This window comes from Ambystoma mexicanum, chromosome 8 (genome assembly GCF_040938575.1).
Source record: "Ambystoma mexicanum isolate Mex_15411 chromosome 8, UKY_AmexF1_1, whole genome shotgun sequence".
Taxonomy (NCBI): domain Eukaryota; kingdom Metazoa; phylum Chordata; class Amphibia; order Caudata; family Ambystomatidae; genus Ambystoma; species Ambystoma mexicanum.
Genome location: NC_090929.1, coordinates 732,584,463 through 732,606,749, shown reverse-complemented (window position 1 = coordinate 732,606,749; position 22,287 = coordinate 732,584,463). Strand labels below are relative to the sequence as shown.

Below are 22,287 nucleotides of genomic sequence, written 5' to 3'. Positions count from 1 at the left end.
AACAACATTGAACTACAAATCACCACAAATGTGATAATCCTATAACACAATACGTGGGGGGACATAGTCCACTCGTGGAAACCAAGTACTGTCAAGTTATACCCTGATGATTGCACACATACAACGTCTTTGACCCCGGAGCCCGGTCCTGGCCCATGGTGAGGGCATCATACAAGGGGTAAAATTGGACGATACGCTGAATTGTGGCAAGCCAAATATTAGAGTACTGCAGGAAATACACCAGGGGACATCACAACAGCATTATGGATTAACCACACAAAGCAGATAAAAAGCACCAAGACTCCTGGGAACAAAAAGAAAGGCCCAATGGATGCCTACACCGGCAGCCAGAATCAGACCACTACTGCGGACGCCCATACTGACGCTAATGAGGCCCTCAACCCAGAGGCTGTCGATCAAGAAGACACGTTGACAACAATAGTGCAGAATGGATTTCGTGCAGTTAACATGAAGCTGGATGACAGTGTCCACCATCGGTTCCCTAAAGGCCAAGGTGGAGAAAGAAAGTGCACTTGTCACAGAAATGAAAACAGAATAAGCACTAATGAAGACAGCATTGCACACCACAGCCGTGACATCACCCAGATTAAAGAGAATATGGTAAAATTACAGAATAATTGCAAAAACCTCGAATCGAGATCAAGGAGAAATAACATCCGAGTGGTGGGCATGTTGGAATCCTTTAGAAAAGGTCAAATGGAAAAGCAACTTGAGATACTACTCAAATCCTTGTTCGGGCCAGAGGCATTCTCCGAACACTTCTTGGTCGAGAGAGCACATCGTACACTGGCCCCAACACCTAAACCAGGCGTACCGCCACGCACGATAATTGCACGACTCCTTAGAGACACAATCCTGTGGAAGGTGAGGGAAGCGGGAACTCTCCAATATGAAGAAAGCGGTATACACATATACCCGGACTTTTCCGCAGGGGTTCAGGCGAGCAGAAGATCCTACGAGCCAGTCAAAAGGCTCCTGAGAGAACGCCAAATCCTGTACGCTTTGATGTTCCCGGCCAAGATGAGGATCCAACATGCAGGAAGGGCACATTTTTTTGAGTCCCCGGCTGAAGCCACGCAATACATTGAAACCTCCATACCCCTGTTTCCCAGAGGGGGCAGACCGGCGCAAAACAGGCGGACCAAGAAACATTTAAAAGACAAACATGTGCAAACGCTACCGTATCCCTGAGGCTATAGTCAAGACAATTCGATGGCCAATGCGGCCTCAGGCATTGTGGTTTAGTGGGTTTTGGGACCTAGTCTGCGGCCATGTGAAGCAACATGGCTACCTCTGGAATATTCCATGAGTTCAGGTGGGTACATTGTCAAGTTGGGGGGATGATGAGGGTGGTGCGGAGGGAGTGGGATGTGTTTCAGTTCTGAAATGGACTTATGGTATAATGTTGGGGTTTGTGGCCACTGGAAGATGTTATGTCCAGGTGGAAGGTTGACAGAGATTAACTGTTGGTTGAAAAGTAGAAATGTGGTTCCAGTGAGACTGGCGCTGATCAGATTGTACGAATACTATAGGTCTGATAGACGAGATAATGTAAAATATCTAGTTATAATGCGCTGGTGATAGGTTGAAGATTAAACTGTTGACATGGAATATACAGGGGTTAAACAATCAGATGAAAGTCAAGAAAATTGGTAATTACATTGCCAGGCATGGTCCCCAAATCCTAATGCTACAAGAAATGCATACAGTGGGAGCGAGCAACATGCACATACTGCCCAAATGGGGTGCTTTAAGGTTCCATACAGACTACTCTTCCCAATCTAGAGGAGTTATTACCCTTATTCATCCAAGCCTGGGGTTCAGGTTGGGAGGCCACAAGGTCGATCAGCTGGGGAGATACGTTATAGTATGGGGGTAGGTCGCAGGCCAACAACTGCTACTGGTTAACACCTACGGGCCCAATATTGATAACCGTGTTATTTGGGGAAGGGACTTCAATGTGGCCCTGGACCCTGCTCTTGACAGTTCCTTGAAAACTGTCAGAGCTCTGAGCAAAACAGTCCTGACCCTGGGTCATATTCCATCACAACTTTTATTAGTAGATGCTTGGCGGGAGATACATCCTGGTAGTAGGAGATACACATTCTATTCTTCGGTTCATGTCTCTGAATCTAGAATTGATTATTGGTTTGTCTCCTCTGCTATGGCGGCTGCATTGAAAATGTGTGAGATTTTGCCCCGTACACTATCGGATCATTCTCCAGTGCTGTTGGAAATAATGCTCCGGAATTTCCCTTGTCCTGCTAGAAGGTGGAGAATGCCGAGCAGAATGCTGGGGGACCCCAGGGTGGTGGAAACACTACATGGTGAAATTGCAGAGTTTTTTTTCTAAGAATGTGGGATCGGTTGACAAATACTCAACAGTATGGGAATCCTTCAAGGTTTAGATAAGGGGAGTCTTGATATCCAGGTCTGTGGACATGTTGAGGGGTGTGAGAACCGAACTATCAGACATTGAGAGTAACCTAGATGCATTGGAGGAAGCCTACACATGCACACAGGACAGAGAAATATTAGCTGACATACACACACAACTTCAGGATTTTCATAAGCTGGCCATCAGAGAAGTTCGCTATGTGACAGCCCCCATATGGGCACGTAGATAAGGGGAAGGTAACAACGCAGGTAGAACGCTGTCCAACATACTTAAGCACGATAAACACCCTACTCAGATCACAAGCATACAAACAGCGCAGGGGGAGGTACTCCTGAGGGACGAGGATATTAATGGGGAATTTGCTCACTTTTATCAAGAACTATATTCGAACAAAGATAAGAAATCGCACACAGAAATTAAGTCATATCTTGAGGCTCTCTCCCTTCCTAAACTCCCCGATGAAGAACGCATGGCAATGGATCGACCAGTGACTGCAGAGGAGATTACGGAGGCAATCAAGGCACTGGCAACAGGCAAGGCACCAGGGTCAGACGGGAAAGCGGTCGAATTCTATAAAGAGTTCCGCGAATAACTCATTCCAATACTGATGCAGGTATGGGAGGAAGCCCTTGAGAGTAACATATTACCGCCAACTATGAGGGAGGCTGTGATAACTGTACTCCCTAAGCCTCGGCGACCACCATAGGATGTGTCGTCCTATAGACCTCTGTCATTTATAAATACTGACGCCAAAATATTGGCAAAAGTGCTGGCAAATCGGCTTCTGCCGGCAGTCCCTACCCTTGTCCATCCTGATCAAAACAGGTTTATTCCCACGAGATCCACGGCCCTGAACCTCCAGAGGCTCTTTGGCATAATGGCGCAAATAGACCCAGGGAGAAGCGCGGTGGCTATATCCCCTCGACGCTGAAAAAGCATTTGATTCTGTCTCATGAGTCTATCTCCTGGCGGTGCTGGAGGCATTTGGGGTGGGCCCCAACTTTGTAAGATACGTAGGGCTACTATACACTGAGCCTGGAGCTCGGGTGTTAACCAACAGAGCCAATTCTGAAGTGTTCCTGCTGGGCAGGGGGGCACTAGACAGGGGTGTCCATTCTCGCCCCTGCTATTCGCACTGACCATTGAACCAATGACGGCTGCGGTTCGACTGAGACATGCAGATAGAGGGATAAAGATGAAGGGGTCCACCCAGCTGATTTCACTGTATGCTGACGATACATTATTATATGTCCGGGAGCCTGAGATAATCATAGCACCCATCATGGCAGGGATACAATAATTAGCAAATTACTCTGGGTATAATGTAAATAGGGCCAAATCTGAAATATTCCCGCTCACACCGGCCACTAGGTGCCCTGACATAACAGACAGACTTAAGTGGTTGGAGCAACATATTAGATACCTGGGGATCTTGGTCTCCAGGGACAAACTCACATTATACTCAGACAATCACGAAAGCGCGCTACAAACTCTAAATACAAAACTTCAGATGTGGGAGCGCCTCCCAATTTCGCTAGCCGGTAGAGTCGCTATCCTTAAAATGGTAATCTTGCCCAAATTGCTTAATTTTTTTGTTAACATCCCATATGGCCTGGTAGGACCTTTTTCGCCAAACTCCGATCCATGGTGGTGACATTTCTCTGGAACGGGAAGACAGAGAGGATAGGATGGGGAAAAATGACGGAACCATACTCCTCGGGAGGTATAGCTGCCCCCGACTTTGAGCTTTATTATTCTGTTGCCCAAGCACAGTTCGTAAAATATTGGTATATATGCTACGGATAGAACAACCCACACATGGATAGAGGAATACACCACGGACCCCATGAACATACAATCTGTCATTTTCGATGTACAATACAAGGATACTTGCGAATACAACCCGGTGAGCTGCACAGTCAGGGCGTGGGAGGCTATATATAAGAGACTGAGACCGGAAACACCCTATAACCCGGAGATACCTTTATGGAACTTCCCGGCATACCCCCCACGCATGACACCAGCATACGGGAATCCTGGGACCCCAATAGCTAAATGAAGCTGGGAGATATGTTCATCAATGGGAAATTTGTGGGCCGGGGGGAATTGCTGAGGGCACTGAGAGGTGGGCCACTCAAAACACTCCAATATTATCGTATGAGATCTGCATTTCAGAAAAAATGGCCGTTATTTCCGGATGAGCCTCCACCACATCCGTGTATACAGTTGGTAACAGCTAAAGATGGTCTGGGAATCTCTAGCCTGTACTCTGCAGTACAGGCCCACACCCCCACAATGAACCAAGTCAAGGAGAAATGGGAAGTAGATTTGCAGATGCCCATTGAAGAGGAGAAATGGGCCAGATATTGCTTGCTCACTAAGAATGTGTCACTTAATTATGGGTTAAGGTTGATCCAATTCAAAATTATGAATAGGCTACATTACACACCGGCCACGGTTGCAAAATTTGCACCAGATACCTCGGATGCTTGCCCCAAATGCAACGCACCTCAGGCCGGTGCTTTTCATATGTATTGGGAATCTCCGGTGGTGGCGGGTTTTTGGAAGGCTGTGGCAGAGTTGTTGGAGGAGATAACACAGGTTCCCCCTGAATTGATCCCCCAAAAATACTTGTTTGGAGACATTGGCAAACGCTCTGAGAAAATTAGAAGACTGTTTAACATTTCTTGCGCGGTAGCCAAAAAATGTATCCTACAGAAATGGAAAAGCACCGGTCCACCCCGCATGAGCCAATTCCTACAAGAACTGACACATGTCAATGAATCAGAAGAACAATTTGTTATGACCCAACCTGCGGCGTGCAGGCCCAAAGACATCTGGGGCACTTTTAGAGTTTATTTGTGCAACATGATTCCCGATGAAGGCCTGTCTCCGCAACGTCGAATGTAGAAATGTACATAACAATGTACCCCTGTTGTATACGTGAGGTGAGGTGTGCAATGGTGCCATGTATCTTTTTGTGACCAGTAATAAAAGGAGTTTAAAAAAAAAAAAAAAAAAACAAAGGCAAAATCGCTTTCACTATTCTCAAAGGAATGGCATCAGAGTGTGAAGTTGATTTCATTCTCTCCACTGCTGAAGTAATATATCCCCAGTTGAAAAAAAAGCGAAGGAATCCCACACAGTACCAGATGCAGACAGGGAGCCTAATTCCGGAGCAACAACAAGGAAGGGAGGGAGGAAGGGAGAGAGGGAAGGAGGGAAGGAGGGAAGGAGGTGGTGGGGGGCCCACCAAGCTGGAGTCACAAACAGAAGAAATCTGATCGTGGATGTCAACTATTTCACGGATAAAAAATAAATAAATCAGCAAGCGAATCACAAAGCTCTTGGGAGGGAGGAATGGAATCAGTAGGAGACACCCTAGCAGACAAGGAGAAGTAAAATACATTTGTTTGGCATGTTTAATGGCAAAATGATAGCTGGAAGTAATAGCACAGAAAAAAGGCCTATCGCTGGAGGAGTAGGAAGAGCGCCATTTCTGTAAAATGCTGAGAGAGATTGCAAAGGAGTGTGTGCTGGAACTGTATAAAAGGTGAGGATTCTGGAGTGAAAAGCAAGATCGACCACCTGAAGCTGAAGTAACAGAAGAAGACAACAAAAGACGCCTGCAGACCCTTTGCAACACTGAAGCGACCACTGCTGTCCTGACCCCGTTTTCTATGCAACAGAGACTCCTTACCTTTGGCTGGTTCGAAAATCCAGTCCCAAGACGAACTTTCAATTGAGCCATCTCCCGAGGGCCGATGAGTTTCCAGAGCTGCAAAACCCCAATACCAGGAGACCTGCTGCCCATTTCAAGTGCACTGTCATGCAAAGGCCGAATTTGTCCAAATCTTTGCTGAACCCATAAGGACACTCCAGAGATCTGATCCAACTCGCCTAGACACCCTTACCAGAGTGTGGGACTGTAGGTAGCGAAGAAGATTTACCAGAAAAGCCCTTTCTTAGTGCTGCAGAAAAGGTGCCAAAACTGCAGAGTGAACCAAGAAGTTTCTGAAAGTCATGCCACAGGTCCTCCCTCAAGACTGCTGCTGAGAGATCCCATTCATTGTGCTGCCTTCAGTCATCAGACCAAGGTAACCGGAGGTCGAGTCCAGAGCTGCATTATCGCGGAGCATCCAGGACGGACATTTTCTTCTAACCTAAGGTACTGTGGGGAAAAAGCTATTGCTTACCTGAATCCAAGAAGTCACTACAGAGCGTTGGTGCACCTAAAGGTGCCCAGGGTCACCCCCTCTTGCCTGCAACTCAAGCTGCTGCGTGTGTCTCTTCATCAAGTCCTTTTACAGTTCTCCCTTGTTAGTTGTTAATTTGCTTCTTCTATAACACTAGAGACTGGAAGAAATCCTCTGGAACTCTTTGCATTCTGCTGCTTATCAAGACTTTGAGCCCTTTCAGAACTGCCTGTATCTACGGTTGCGTTTCTGATCTTAAAAAACTTGCTGTGCTAAGAAACCCTCTCTAGAACCTTGAACTAAGCTAATCTTTAACTAACTAACCATTTTCCCTGCTTAAAGTAACTTTACTATATGTGTTTGCAGAGTAAATGTATTACCATATAAAGTGTTAGAAACCGCAGGTGCGCTTAATAACCAATAACATGATAGCATTCTTTTCCCTTTCTAGCGTTGCTATACATTTAACCGCAAACAAACACAAAAGTGAAAGTGTCCTTTGAAGTGTATTCTCAAGTATTCCGAAGTGTTCTAGTGTAAACGTCTAAACTACGTAAAGTGATTCTGGTGAGTATATATCATAAATGTATAATTTGTATAAAAAAGTGTAGGAGTTTCTTTGGTGGGCATGTCTAACTAAGTTTCATTGTACTTACCTACAGCTCACATCTTCCTCTTAAGATAAGCCTGACTGCTCTGCCACCACCAAGGTCCTGAGTTAGTACAGACTGATAGTAAGAGTTGGAGATCTACAAACCATAGGGATAGCTTACTAAAGTCTTACTACCAGTAGGACTTTAGGAAAGCTCCCCTAACAACCAGTCACTAGGGTAGGCCTAGGAAGGAATTCTCGACCATGCCTCCACAGACCCCAAGGGTCGAGGGTGCATAGGTCCCTTTCCGACGCAGATTTTGTTTTTCGGTCTGTCACAGTGCTTAGAAATCGGTTCCAGACCCCTACTAACTAAACACGCAAATGAAGAAAAGGAGAAGACTTCTGCGGAGCAGGCAACTTCAGGACACCTCTAGGATGTGAAAGTGAATTGCAACAGGAGTCACCACTGTGACAGGTGATCTTCCAGGGACAAAGAAAGGAGCAGGTCCTGCACGGCTTCAGTTGATGCAAGAATGCTGACAATGGAGGAACAGGCTTCTTGTTGTACAAGTTGAAGATCATCCAAGTTTCAAAGATGCACTTGGAATGGCGATGGCTGCAGCAAGGTAGCCCAGGAGAGAGCTGGTCAGTGCAACGGTTGAACCAGGGACTCCTCCGAAGGCTCAGAAAGCACAGACCCTCAAGCAGGGGTCAAAGCACTGAGGAAGGTCTTCTTAAGATCAAGCAGAGGGTCAGGGCTTCACTGGAGTTGGTGCTGGTCATCTAAAGGAGTCGATGTTGGGTCAACAACGGGCTGCTCTTTGTAGAAAACTTGGTTCCAATGTTTATCTAAAGAATGGCTGCACAAGTCCTTTTATCCAAGATTTGGACTGGAAGTTTTCCCAGGATCTATACCATTCAAACTGGGAGTGGCTATCCAATCATGGTCAGAATACAAAGGGATGTTGCAGCTGCACTTCTCAGTCCAACTGAGGAGACGTGACTCATTGTTTTGGGGGGTGTCACAGATGACCTCGAGAACACATCAACTCTTTCAGACTGTTAAAGGGTTTGCATTTGTTAGGCAAGATTGTATGCAGTACCCTTTGGGTGCACTACAACAACCCTGACCTCCTGGCAATAGGAACCCAACCTTTGGTAAAGGTCTGTACTACACAGGTTGGTAGCATGTTCAGCTACCAGGCTGATCTCAAGAGGGGTCAATGTGAGCTGTAGGGCAGTTACACAGAGATTCACAGTGACTAGTATTCATATAAACACTTATACACAAGGTTTCTTGAATAAACAATAATTAATGTATTAATCAGTCAGTTAGAATAAGCCTTCTTCAGAAGGGAGCAATATAAATGCAACACACAAATACACTTCAAACTACACACTCTTAGTTTCTAAATCAGTAAAGACCCTTTTGGGATGGCCCACAGTCGCAACCTACACTATCAGTTGACTTCAATAGCTAGGGTGCTGGGGACATTAATATTGTACTGTTTGCATTTAGAATACTCTCAGAACTTGGTCAAAGGAATAGGATATTTGAACAAACAAGAGACCACAAATATTCTTAAGCAGGCAAATACTTTTGGATCCCCTAAGCAGAGTCATTCAGTATAACAGGTTAAGCCAAAGTCAATGGGCAAAAGTTTATATGAGCAGAAGCACTTCTGGTAGGTAAGTAGAAAAGTCTTTGCACAATGTTTTAGAAGTCTGAAGAAAAGAATAACCAATGTAGGGCCACAAGCTTGTTAGGCTTGTCAGTAGTAGAAGATGCAAGCAACTCTACAGTAAGAGAACAGTACCTTTGGATTGAAGAAAAAGTGCAGCAGATGACTTCTGTCCTGTGCAGCTCTGCAGATCTCACTGTTCCTGGGCCTCAGTCGTGGGGACAAGAGGGAGGACTTCTGGGGACTCATGCACTGCAATGGGACGGTCACAGCTGTCGTGTTTCAGCTCCTCACGACTACCGCAAATAGCAACGCCGTGGTTTCTGGCTGTCGAGATGGACTTTCCTTGCTTCTGGGTTCACGCACTCTGTTGAGGGAGCTCAGGCTCAGTCAGTCCTGCTTCCTGGGAGTCCAGAGGTTCTTCCTGCAGCTCTTAGCCAACTTAAAAGCAACGCACACAAACTGGTGTTCCTCTCCCTGACGTTTCGGTTTCCAGCTGCAACTCTGTGGAAATGCAACCAGCTCTGAGAGAATGTCCAGGTGGCTTACTTTGGAGTTGATTGGTCCCACCAATTCAAAGGGAGAAGTCGTCCTTGCAGGGGCTTCTCCGTCGATACGAATTTGCAGTTTCAGCACAGCAGCAGGGCTTCACCGGGCAAAACAACGGTCCAGGAGTTGCAACAGGCGTCCTCATAAAGTTCTTCTTTGGTTCCTTCGTCCAGTGGTCAACTGCCTTTCAAGCCAAAAGCCTTGTCTTTTATTCAGGTCTCTCCCATTCATTCCAGCCTAGCTGTCAGTCACCCAGCAAGGTGGCTGTCCTTGCTGGACAGTCAGCCGGCCAATCACTACAGAGAGCCTTTGGGTCTCCTAGGAGACTAAGCACAGGGAGTTTCGGCACCTCCCTCACTTCCTGCCCCCACCAGACACCATGTAACCAGAAGAGAGCTTCACTCGTGAATCCCACCAAAGGCAAAGCAAACAAAGGGACCAAATCTGGTTTGGCGCACAGAGTGAATCTCAAGAAGAACCTTTCCACAAAGAAATGGCGAAAAAAGAAGACCGGGACATTTTGACCAAAATGGCACCTTTGGGTGCTTTACTGCAGCTGTGAACGCAGTCCGCGGTAAATGCACACCACCACCAGCCATTCAGTGAGAATAGGGTACCATAAAAATGTTATATGAGAAGCTAGACAAAGGGGATAATAAGTAACCCCTTCAGAACCCTATCGTAAGTTGCTGGGGGTCTCTAATGCGGAGGGAATTATCACATTTCGGAGAATTCTCCCCTACAGCATAAAAGTGTTTGAAGATTATCTTACTGGCTGTCTGTCTCTCTAGTCTACTGTGGCCTTTAACCTCCATAGGGCAGGCGTACCTAAACCCTAAGGTAGTTACTAGAGATCAGTGACCTTTATTACCCAAGCTCTGACTGACTGGAGAGTAGGGCCTAAAGGGGACTGCCTTCTCTCTCTTACGCCCTCTGGATCGTCAATGTGGATCCTAACCTGGGGTGCCACCAGAAGAATGGTCTTAAGAACTGGTGCCTTCTAGTCACCAAGGTCTCACTCTTTCTTTACCTCTCTCGTCCTTGCCCTTTCACTCACTCCTCACCCTGATGTTCTTTCCCTTTTCTCCCTTCCTCCTTCTCCCCTGATTCTGTCTCCCAACCCCAACTTGTTCTACCCACTTAAACTCTTCTACCCCTCTACACTTCTCCCCACTCCGTCTCTATACACTGCCCTCCCCTCTAGTGCATTGCAGTCCTCCTCTCACAATCGCCCTCCTCTCATGCTCTCAATAATTGGAATCACTCACTTTTACTTACATTCCCCTACTCCCACACTTAATATCGGCCACACATGCTCTCATTAATCTTCCTCCATGTTCTGCTGCATAGTCCTTCCTCCAATAGGTCTCTTGGTCCGTCTTTTCCTCCTTTGACCTTGCTTGAACATACTTCACTGACCCATTACTTATTTCCCCTTTTCATTTTCCTCCTCGCCCTCCACCTGGTTGCCTTTTTCTACCTTATGAGGTGGGTTACAGCATATGAAACGCATACCATCTCATTTAAGCCCTGCACCTTCTTTAAATGCAGGTCCGCCAGTAACTCGCAATGACGGCACGCTGTAATCAATGCTGGTCTCGGAATCTGTGCTCTGCATGGGATGGGCATCAGAGTTGCCGGTCTGCAGCGTGCAATACGTCCATGGCGTGCTGTTCACCACATGCTCTCTTGCTTGTTTCTGCATCCCTCTGCCACAAGAGCTTCTGGGCCCTATAGCCCTGGAAGGAAAAAGAAAATACTGGACAGAATTTGGCACAGCAAGAATGGGGAAAGTAATAGTGGCATTTGCCATTTTCATCATAGCACATGTAGAAGGGACACATTGGGTCCCTCCCAGCTCTCTCACCCTGCTTCTGGGGCAGGACTGGCTCATGCTAATAACCCGGTAGGCCTCCACACCCAAGTTGAGAACCCCTATCTCATCGCCTCCTTGACCCCCATCCCTCTCTGACAGGGTCGCTTTCGTAGCACACCAACAACAAATCAGCACCCCCATTCCGTCTCAAGTTCTCCAACCACATAACAAATTCCACATTCAGTCAATTTTGCAAATGTATAACCAGGTACAAAGGCCTAAGCCAATTGTATCAGGTGGTTTAATCATATCTTTAACCCATCTTGAAAACAAACACCATAAGAATATTATAAAGATCATCCCTTGCTACCTCACATAGATAAATATACCAACTGTACCTTAATTCACACAAGATCCACCAAAAGCATCTACATGCATCCCCACTAATACAACCTCTTACCCTTACTACATCCCTACCTAGGTCTTTCTTCACCTCTAACATCCTCTGCCGTTGACCCTCTTCCTTTCCCTCATCATAGACTGCGGTCTGGCTGTTAAGCACATAGACATGGTGCGCCACCTTCTCCCAAACAGGCCAGGTGCTTTCGGACTGCTGCGTTGGTAATTCAGTACAGTGCAGAAGCCTCTTACCATAACATACATGTGTGAGAATCATGTCCCAGGGTCTTTCTTTAATATGCTGACTGCTGAGATGGCATGGTGATTAATGCTCTGCTTTACTCACAGTTGTTAGGAAAGATTTCGTAATTGTAGGTAATTTTCCTTCCATGTGGCAACCCCTAAACTTTTTGCTGTTGTTTTACACCTTGTTCTTGACTTTGCCAGAGAAGTGCAGCCTTCTGCCGCACTCCTCTGGGCTTTCGCTCTTTTCTTACGGGGAAACTGACATGCCCTTAAGACAGTCTAGTACCGGGGAACGCTGTTTCCCGTAGTTTCTTTTATCATGTTGCGGCTTTAGTGCAACATGACACAAGAGGGCACTGTAAGCTAAGTTACAGCTCTCTTGGGTCTCTAGCCTTCTACAGACCCTAGATACTCTTTTAGGATGGTATTTTGATCGGTGCAAGTCATTCAGTGACTGGAATGGTGGCAGCGATCGTTTTGTTTATTTTGAGCTCCTTTTGGCGTTCTGAGCACGTTTTTCGCACTGAACCCAAAATGGTTGCCTGGCTCCCAAAATGGCCAGACCACGAGGCTCCTTTGTCCTGTCCACTGACCGTCTTGCTCCCTTCACCTTCCCCAGGTCGGGCGACCCGGGGCCTTCCTTATTTGGGCATGTACTTTCCGCGAAACGTGGTTGCTTTTGCGGGCTTCTACATGTCGTTTGTGTGCCTCCAGGGTGTGGGCTGGGATGTCTGGTCCCAATACACATCCTGGGTGCCAGAGAGTCTAGGGTGGTGTGAATGCCTGGGGCCACCGTGGTCCGTGATTGGTCCACGTATGGTATGTGTGTTGATGAGCGGATCTCCCATTGGCTCCCCTCCGTTTTGGCGCAAAGGGAACCGTGGATAAGAGGGAGCTGGAAACACCACTACCATGTCGATCTCCTGAGTTCTCACGAACGAAGGAATACAGGAGCCAAGTATCCTGCAACCAAGAGGCTGGACCGAGGAATCGCTGGTGACCCGCTGAAGGAATCCTCCTTTGCACTGCTGTCGTCCTGTGAAACCCTTTCCTCCTTGGATCGAACCAGAAGGCCTGTACTGGTGCTTCGACCTTTGGAATAGCAGGAACAGCTATTCCCGGCGACTTCATCATCTCCTGCCAAGTAAGCCTTCGGAAGTGTCTCTGGGCCATCCAGTTGACTGACCAGCTTACAAGGGAGTCCTGCTCTGTAACTGCCGCCAGGTTGTGTTGTATTTCGAGTCCTTGTCACTCTCCCACGCTTCGTACACTTGGCGTTCCCAAGTCTGAAGGGAGGAGTGTACATTTGGCTTGAATACACACGGCCGCTCCGTTGTCCTGCTGCGGCAACAAACTGTGCTGGTTTCGTCGATTGGGACGTCTTTTTGCTCTACACGACTACGAGGCGTTCCCTGCTCTTCTGAACCTGCCAGCTGCTGAAACTAACGTGGAGAAGCCTGGGTCTGCTTGCTTCGGGGACCGGTGAGTAGTTTAGCTAGGATCTGGTCGCCCTCCTGCAGTATCTCATTGCTTTCCCTGCTGTGTAAAAACAGCATCCTTTTGGCCGTACTCGCGCTCTGCTTCTGCCCGCTGTGGAGGCTGCGCTTGAGTTGCGGAACCTGTTCTCCTTCTGCTGTGCACTAACCCGAACTGCCTGACTTCCTCCGAAGAGCTTCCCCTTTTGCCCGTTGGCACCGGCGTGGCAGGTACTTTGAGCACAAGGCTCCACTCTTCGCAGGGCTCGGACTTCCATCTAGTTAGGTGCCTCTGAAGGCGAACTGAGTCTAAAGCGTTATCGCACTGCCTGTTTTCCTTTCCTTTCAGGTGGACTACATATTTCGGGCTTTAAACGCTTGCGACTGTGTATTTGTATATATATTGTGTTGATATGGTATGTGTTGGTTTAATATTGTGATATTGTGATTTTCTCGCTACGGTCATTGTTTTTAAAGGCCTTAAAATAAATGTGTCTCTATTTTTGATATAACAACTGTTTGGAGTAGTTTGTAAGCGCTCTTGCTTTGTGTGCTCATTGCGGGCTTTCAGTCACCCTCACCCCTCTTGAGACCTAGTCTTGACCGCCGCGATCGCTACCTTGATTGGTCTGGCTCGTCCAGAGGTTACCCTGTTCCAAGTAATTAGGTTGGCCTTCTGAACTTCTGCACCACCAGGACAGAGTTCAGAAATCCGTCTTAACAACAGTAACCCAACAATCTGTTCTTACCTTCTCTAGACATGGTTTCCACACCAACCCACCCTATCCATTTGTTTCCCAGCCACATTCACCTTTTGATTCCTGACTTCCAGGCTTGGCAATTTCCCAAATCATTATACAGAGTTCGCCCCATTAAAAATCTAAAGATAATCATGGGTGAATGCCAGCACAATCTAACCAGGAAGGTCAAGCTCTTCTTGAGCCATTCATATAACAAAATATTATGCATTATTTTCTACCTGTTCATCCTTGAAGCTGATTTTCAAATGATGAATAATTCCAAACGTACACAGACTATATTGCCTTTCTGCAATCCAGAATTACGTTTTAGGTTAGTGGATCCACACAGATTCAAGCTATCACAAACATTGCTCTCTTCATGCTGCATCACCCTGCTTTCTTTGTCTGTACCAGCTTTACCCTCCTCTTATCTTTTCCCTTCTCCTTCACAAGACATCGGGTGAAGCCAGGCACTTCAATGATACTACGGTGGGGATTTGGAGCCGTATAAAAGCCTCTTAAACTATCCTTGAGAAGTAAATGGGTCAATGAGAGCAGAAGATGGGTTGGGATTGCTAAAAATGGGGCAAAGTGTGCAGTAAAGGTAGGGCAGAATTAGTGAAGAGTAGGAAGGGGAGAGAAGGTGGAGGAGAGGAGGTGGTGCGAAAGTCACAGATTTCTTAGAGATTTTAGAAAAGTAGCAAAGCTTGGAACGTAGATTGCCCAAGGATGACTAGGAGGATTTGGCAGAGTCCAGTGTAGAGGATATAGCAGCTCTTAGCCTACAACATTAGTGTAGGCTAGGAGTAGGGTGGGGAATCCAGGATTCACGTCTGCAATGTTCGTTGTGAGGGTCTGAATCTCAGGTGATCCAGGTCTTGGGACGGTAGCCGGAAAGTGTGACTGTGCATGCTGGATGCAATCATTGTTATGATTAACTTTAACAAAGTATAACCGGAAGCTGAACAGCAATGAGTAATAACTACCTGCTCTGGTTTTTCTCCTGTGTCAGTTTTCAGAATGGGCTCTGCAACTTCTTCATCATAAACCCTCTGTACATTACAAGAACACAAAATTTGACATTAGTAACAGAGGAGACTCAACTCCATCAGATAAATAAAAAGTAAACAGATTCAACTGCACCACAGTAATTAGCACACAATGAAGTGGTTAATGATCCATGACAAATTCCTCCCCCTTTTGTGCTCTGCGTTAGATGTAATTTCACAATTCCATTAAATACATTTTGCAACCTTGAAAGGATGTAGTGTTTAGCAGCACCTGCTGAATTCGAACCAGTGGCCGGGAGGGTGGACACAAATCCCTGGTGCAAGGACTTCCCTCGCCGAGCCAGCTTGCCAACTATTTAGACAGAATTCCTACTAAAGATTCTGGAGCTACTTTATAGTACCCCTAACCATTTTGCTTTTCCTCCACCACTTTTCATTTGTGATCTATTTTTGTTGGCCAAAGTGAGCTTCTCCTTCCTCTGAAGGCCCGTCCGCCTGCAGCCCTTTTTACTTCTTTTGTGTATATGCTGAAGCATCCCCATTTGTGCTCTGGGGGGATTATATCACTACATTGGTTTTAGGTAGTAGGGCAGTGGCAGCTGTACTTTTTGTTTTGGTTTCACCAGGGCAATAGATCATTATCTAAGGCAAACACCAGCTGTTGCCGCTCGGTGACCAAATGGTGCACTCCTAAGGGCATGAAAACCTAAAGTGAATGGCTCGGGAACAACACTATGTGTTGTCCCTCACGAGAACACACTCACTCTTTACATCTTAGAAAACATACGTCTTTGATAAGAGGTTTCATACTTTCCATAGATTATAGTGCATTGTTACATTTTGGCTTCAGCAGAGCAATGATAGACCACAACGCTGCTGGTATCAGTCACGCTGTGATGGTTTTTATAACAAAATTCCAATCGAAAGATTTCCTTTCATTCACCAAAAAACATCCAACAATAGCAAGAAAGTTTTCACAATAGGGTCAATTTACAATTCATTGACCCGAGTAAGCACATCCTACATATACCAAAAACAAATATTAAGTATTGGTCAAAGTAGTTCAATATTCCTAAATCATCCTAAAATCACTTCTTTCATAAACATACAATGCCAACGAGTTTCGAATTTAATCCATCTTCAGGGCTATAAGTGTTAAGTTCTTCTTAATGTTCACTTCTGATTTTTCACAGATTCTCCTAAGAAAAACATAAATATTCTAATTTTAGTCCTATTGTCCTAGGATGAAATGCAACTAATTAGACAATTACTTATCCAACACTAACCTTCGATACAGGTGGTAACACAGGATAAGGTTGATCTACCTGCGTATTAAATAGATTCTGTTATTACTCATGGACCCACACGTGGTGTCTCTGTAACATTAGAAAGTACAATATGAGAGAGCATAACTACATGGGTTAAAAATTGCAGTAAAGAATTGTAACTTTCACATCTTACCCAGTCAGGGACGTGAGTCTGGTACCCAGGTAGAAGGAAAGTCTTTGGCGGGTAGCACTCCCACTCTGAAAACTAATGTGGAGAGAAAAAGATACTCAGGTCAAAATAATCACCGTTGGTATTATTGTCAAATGTAAATTTCGTATACTTTACATTTGACAATAATGTCAAATGTAAATTTCGTATACTTTACATTTGACAATAATACCAGCAGTGATTATTTTGACAAGTGACTAATGATATGGCAGCATATGGCAGCATATTGTTGCCACGGACCGTTTATTCTTTTTGCAGTCACACATTTATTGTGCTTTGGGATTAATAGAGTTATGGACTCTATATGAGCCGCAGGGAGAAGAGAGAGTCATAAGCTACCCCTATTACACCATTTAGGCTGCGGTAGGTTTTCAAAAGGCAGGAAGCTAGTTTTTAAATGCTAGCTATCAAAAGTCACGAAATGTTTGTTTATTCAGACATACATATAGAATATAGAATTCATAGTAAAGAAAACATAGTTTGAAACGAAAGATCACATGCAAGCCTCGTTTGGCTTGTAACAGAAAAACACAAAAAATGGAAAGGAGTACAAAACTGTTGTTACATCACAGTTTGGTAGGTGAGGGTTAATAACATGCATTGTGGATTTCAAATACTACAATCAGATTGGTAGTATGTCATAGTGGTCGACACATTGTTATGGGTGTTTCTGGTTCGGCGGGTATTCAACCTTCACTGAGTAGAAATGTTCACAGATGAAGGGTCTGAACTTTCATCAGGACATGTTTGGGAACGCCTATTGGGAGGGAGAGGAGAGTATGTCAAGGGGAAATGTGACCACACGGGGGAATCCGTGTGAAAAAAGTACTGCACTATAGGAAACCTACCTAAGTTCTGTCAACGGTTGAATTGAATTCAGGAAGACAAATAGATTGGTCTGGTATCCATGGAGGTATCTACAATAGGAAAAAGATGGCAATGAATGCGCCTGGATGGTATGAAGGATCATACTTAATGGAACAAATAACGAGAGTATAGCATACCTTGGTTGATGGTATGCGGTCCAAAATGGAAATGTTTTTTCGAATTGTTTTATCACACGGGTACAACTGCCGTGTACTTGGATGTTTATTCAGGTTAGAAACTTTGCCTATGCTGCTGTGTAGGAAGGAAAAGGATATATTTTACTGGCTAAAGTGGTGTTTTTGCCTGGTGCTTAAAAACGATTTAAAGAGAAGTGTCCTTATTGTTTAAAAGGGCTCAAAAAGGGTGGTATCGTGTTGAATTGAATTGTGCACTCCAAGAAGGCTGGATAGAGGACGATGAAAAATTATTCCTGATAAACCGTCATCCGATACGGTTTGTCACCGATTGACCTGATTTCCTTCCTGTGTAGCCGATAAACAGTTGATTGTCCACTCTAAGCTTGGAAAGCCTAGAGATGTAAAAGCTTAAAGCTCTTTTTGGATCCAACCTGTATAATCTTTCCTGCTTACTAGGATAAGGCAGAGGGTAGAATGCAGGTAAAACAATTTTCAGACTTAAATGAAAATCAGACACCACTTTAGGTAAAAATGAGGGTTTAACCCTCAACACAACTCTGTCCTTATGGAACACAGTATAGGGTGGCCCAGAAGACAGTGCCTGCAATTCGCTCACTCTTCTTGCAGATGTAGTAGCCGATGCCTTCTTGGAGCAGGAGATCCCCAGCGCCGTGGTGCCCTGCTAGAGCAACACCACTCGATCCCCACAGGCTGTGAGGTAAGCTTTGGACATACTACCAGCTGTCCTCAAAGCACCTCTGTGCCTGTTATAATTCTTTATCCCCATTTCCTGCATCGCACGCATCTACCGCACTACGCTTTGCCTGCCCACCCTTACGATCCGTTTTCAGGCGTGGACTCCTCTACATGATATTTTAAATTGGCCTCCATTGGCGCACTCGAAGTGCCCTATACTAAGATGGCCGCCGCCCCTGCACTGTCGTGCCCTCATCTATGCCTGCCTCTCCCAGGCCAGTAGTCGAATGCTGATTGGCCCACATAATGCTCCTAAGCAGCAACGCGATTCGCCAACAGGCGAAGCCGGCAGACGGAGCCGGAAGTAAGGCGACGGAAAGAAGGCTTGGCACTGACTGAGCTGACCGAGCGTGCCACGCTGCGGGATGCCAAGGTCTTTGCTCTCAGGCGGTGCTTCCGCTGGATCCCCTATCACAGGACTAGGATCAATACGGTGAGCCTCCTAAATATCCCCTCTACCTCCGCAATTCCCACCAATTTCTAGTGACCCACCGTATTACACACCTTACCTAGACGATCTTCACGGATAACCTTGACCCTGCATACTGGCCTAAACACCAGTCGGATTGCGCAGTTTTCATGAACAATGTATTACTGCTATATTGCTACCATTATTTGAAATAATTCTCACTTCGAGTGACATACCTGTCCGGCAAATCGTACCACTATTGTTCTCCGTACACACAGGTGCATAGTTTTCACCTTGCCTATTGTGATGTTGTGCTACCTAGCCACTGATGCCTTTTGCACATAGGTGCACAGTCGTTTCTAGCCCATTGTGACAGTGAGTGATTTAGCTAGTGCTGCCTATTTGCACACAGGTGCATAGTTTACACCTTGCCTATTGTGATGTTGTGCTACCTAGCCACTGCTGCCTTTTGCACATAGGTGCAGAGTCGTTTCTAGCCCATTGTGACAGTGTGATTTAGCTACTGCTGCCTACTTGCACACAGGTGCATAGTTTTCACCTTGCCTATTGTGATGTTGTGCTACCTAGCCACTGCTGCCTTTTGCACATAGGTGCAGTCGTTTCTAGCCCATTGTGACAGTGAGTGATTTAGCTACTGCTGCCTACTTGCACACAGGTGCATAGTTTGCACCATGCCTACAGTGTTGTGGTATTACCTAGCCACTGCTGCCTTTTTGTACACAAGTGCATAGTTTCACCCTGCCTATTGGGATGTTGTGTTACCTAGCCACTGCTGCCTTTTTGCACATAGGTGCATAGTCGTATCTAGCCCATTGTGATATTGCGAGTCCCTGCTACTCTACAAAAGAAACTCCCAAGTACACTACAGATAGCCAGCTCCCATCCCCTCTACTACCCAATCCAAGCCAAACCATGCAAGGTTGGTTATTATTCATGATGTTTCCCTTTTGTGCCATCCCGTATGACACACTATGCACAGGTTCACACTTCCTTCGTCTTGATAATGGCCTCTCCAGAGCAGCCTGCCCCTGTCATCACCCCATCCCTTGTCCTACACCTTTCCTGTCCCGTACCACACCATTCCCTAAGCTACACCTCCCGTCCAATAACCGAATAGAGCACAAAAGCACCCTAAAGACACTAAGGGACATCACACCTCACTTAGCACCTCTAACAACCACCCCAGTCCTCCGTGCACTTAAGACGCACTAGACTCAGATCACGGACTCTTACAACCACCTACCTTAAAACCAGCAGACCTTCCAAAGCCAATCAATCCAAAAATACCCCTATTCTAGGCATCACAAGAACCCAAGACTTAGAGCTAGAATCCCTAACCTGCCTCGAACTATCACTTGCACTAATCATGCTAACGCAAAAGGTATACCCCTATCAAGAACCCAAGACAAACACTCTAAAAGTCCTATCATAATCAAACAACAATCTAACGCCACAGAGACTACCATCATGCAACCACCCACCCCAACCCAAGAGCCGCCCCCAGCCACACACTTCAAAGCAGCTCTCATTAACGCGCGTTCCATACCTGCTCACGCCACTGAAATTCATGATCTCATTATTGAGCAAGAATTGGACCTATTTATAGTGACAGAAACCTGGCTCCACCAAGCGTCCGGCCCCTCGCTCGCCATTGCCATTCCCCCAGACTATACCATTCTCAGAACAAAATCAGTAGGTGGAGGAGTAGCCATCATTTCCAAAGCTAGCCTCAATCTGAGAACCAGCCCTATCGAGAGCCCAGTCGGCTATGAAGTCCTGCTAGCTAAACTAGCCACGGACCACAAAACTACTATAAACTTAATAACCATCTACAGAGCACCTAACACCTTATCTCAACCTGAACTAGATATACCACTATTGTTAACACCACTCATAAAACCAAACACAAAATGCCTAATACTAGGGGACTTGAATCTAGGATTCAATGACCCCCAAGACCACAAAGCAGATGCACTATATAGTGCATTCAAAGACATGGCCTTCACGTAAATCGTGAACACCCCTACCCATACAAAAGGGAGAGCGCTTGACTGGATACTGCATCTTAACGCCACAGTATCCCTTGACTCCATCTCCCCGGTGCCATGGTCAGACCATCACTGCATAAACTTCTCTATCTTGCGCAAACAACCAGACCTACCCAAAACGGTTGTTGAAGAATCATATGTAACAAGAAACATCCGTAAACTCACAGCAGAAAACATCAACCCCCTATTAGCCAAAGCCCTCAATAACAAAATCATTATTGCTCAAGAACCTTCTGTCCTGGCAGACCATTACCACAACTCTCTCACTAGTACTATAGACGCCTTAGCACCCTGCATTAACAAAACCAAACGTAAAGACAAAAAGTCCTCCTTCTGGTTCAATGAGGAATTAGTTTCACTCAGACGAATCAAAAGAAAAACCAGACCCCAGAAGCCCTGGAAGAATTCAACTCTGCAAATAAAATCTACAAATCAGCCATCATCGCCCATAAAGCAGATGCCTTTAATACTAGAATTAGTAACGCGTCCTCCGACAGCAAAGAGTTATTTACCATACTCAAGGAGCTGGAGAATCCAATCCCCATAATCAATCCAGTCAAACCAAGCAAAGAATGGTGCACCACCATCCAAGACGCCTTAGCCACCAAAATTAAACTATTACAAAACAAAATTATCTCTAAAAGAAACCTCCTGTCCGACAAATATTCCACGGCCAACCAGATCTCCACTACCTCAGAAAACACTGCCTCTCTCTTCAACTTCACACCAGTCTCGCAAGACACTGTACTCAAGACTATTGCCAAACTTAAAGCGTCCAATTCAAAGGAGATAACTTCCCGGCACACCTAATTAAACTCTGCGCCCCCACCCTCACGCCCATAATCACCAATTTCGTAAATGCCTCATTCGTCTCCAACCAGGTCACAGACAGCATTAAAGCGGCCTGGGTCACCCCCCTACTAAAAAAGCCCACTCTAGACCCACTAGTGCCTACAAAGTACCGGCCCATAACGACTGTCCCATTCTTACTTAAAATCATTGATAAAATAGCTTATAACCAACTACAAACTCACTTAGAAAAAAACAATCTGCTAGGAGCTAGACAATCAGGCTTTAGGCCTAATCACAGCACGGAAACAGCCCTCCTGGATCTCAAAATCCAATTAGACTCCATTAGAGACTCATGTAAACTAGCCACACTACTGCTACTGGATTTATCAGCAGCATTCGACCTGGTAGATCACGTAAACTATGCAACACTCTAAAAAAAGATTTCAATCTTTCCAACAACGCCACATATTGGATTAAATCCTTTCTCACCGACCGCACATCCAGAGTTGCGATTGGGAATTTTGCAGCTGACCCCATAACAGTACCCATAGGAGTCCCCCAGGGATCCTGTCTCTCCCCCACCCTCTATAATGCATACACCAAACTCCAATTTTGAGCCCTAGACGATATGGG

General features: G+C 45.8%; 1 protein-coding gene across 5 annotated transcripts in view; it reads right to left on the bottom strand.

Annotated features, from left to right (window-relative positions):
- Window positions 1-22,287, bottom strand: part of WASHC2C (WASH complex subunit 2C) — a 2,476,852-nt gene that overhangs the window by 2,241,845 nt on the left and 212,720 nt on the right. For all 5 annotated transcript variants that reach the window (XM_069610545.1, XM_069610544.1, XM_069610547.1 and 2 more), the window contains exon 3: window positions 15,104-15,169. In XM_069610545.1, the coding sequence (XP_069466646.1) occupies window positions 15,104-15,169 (66 nt within the window). The remainder of the gene's footprint in view (window positions 1-15,103; window positions 15,170-22,287) is intronic.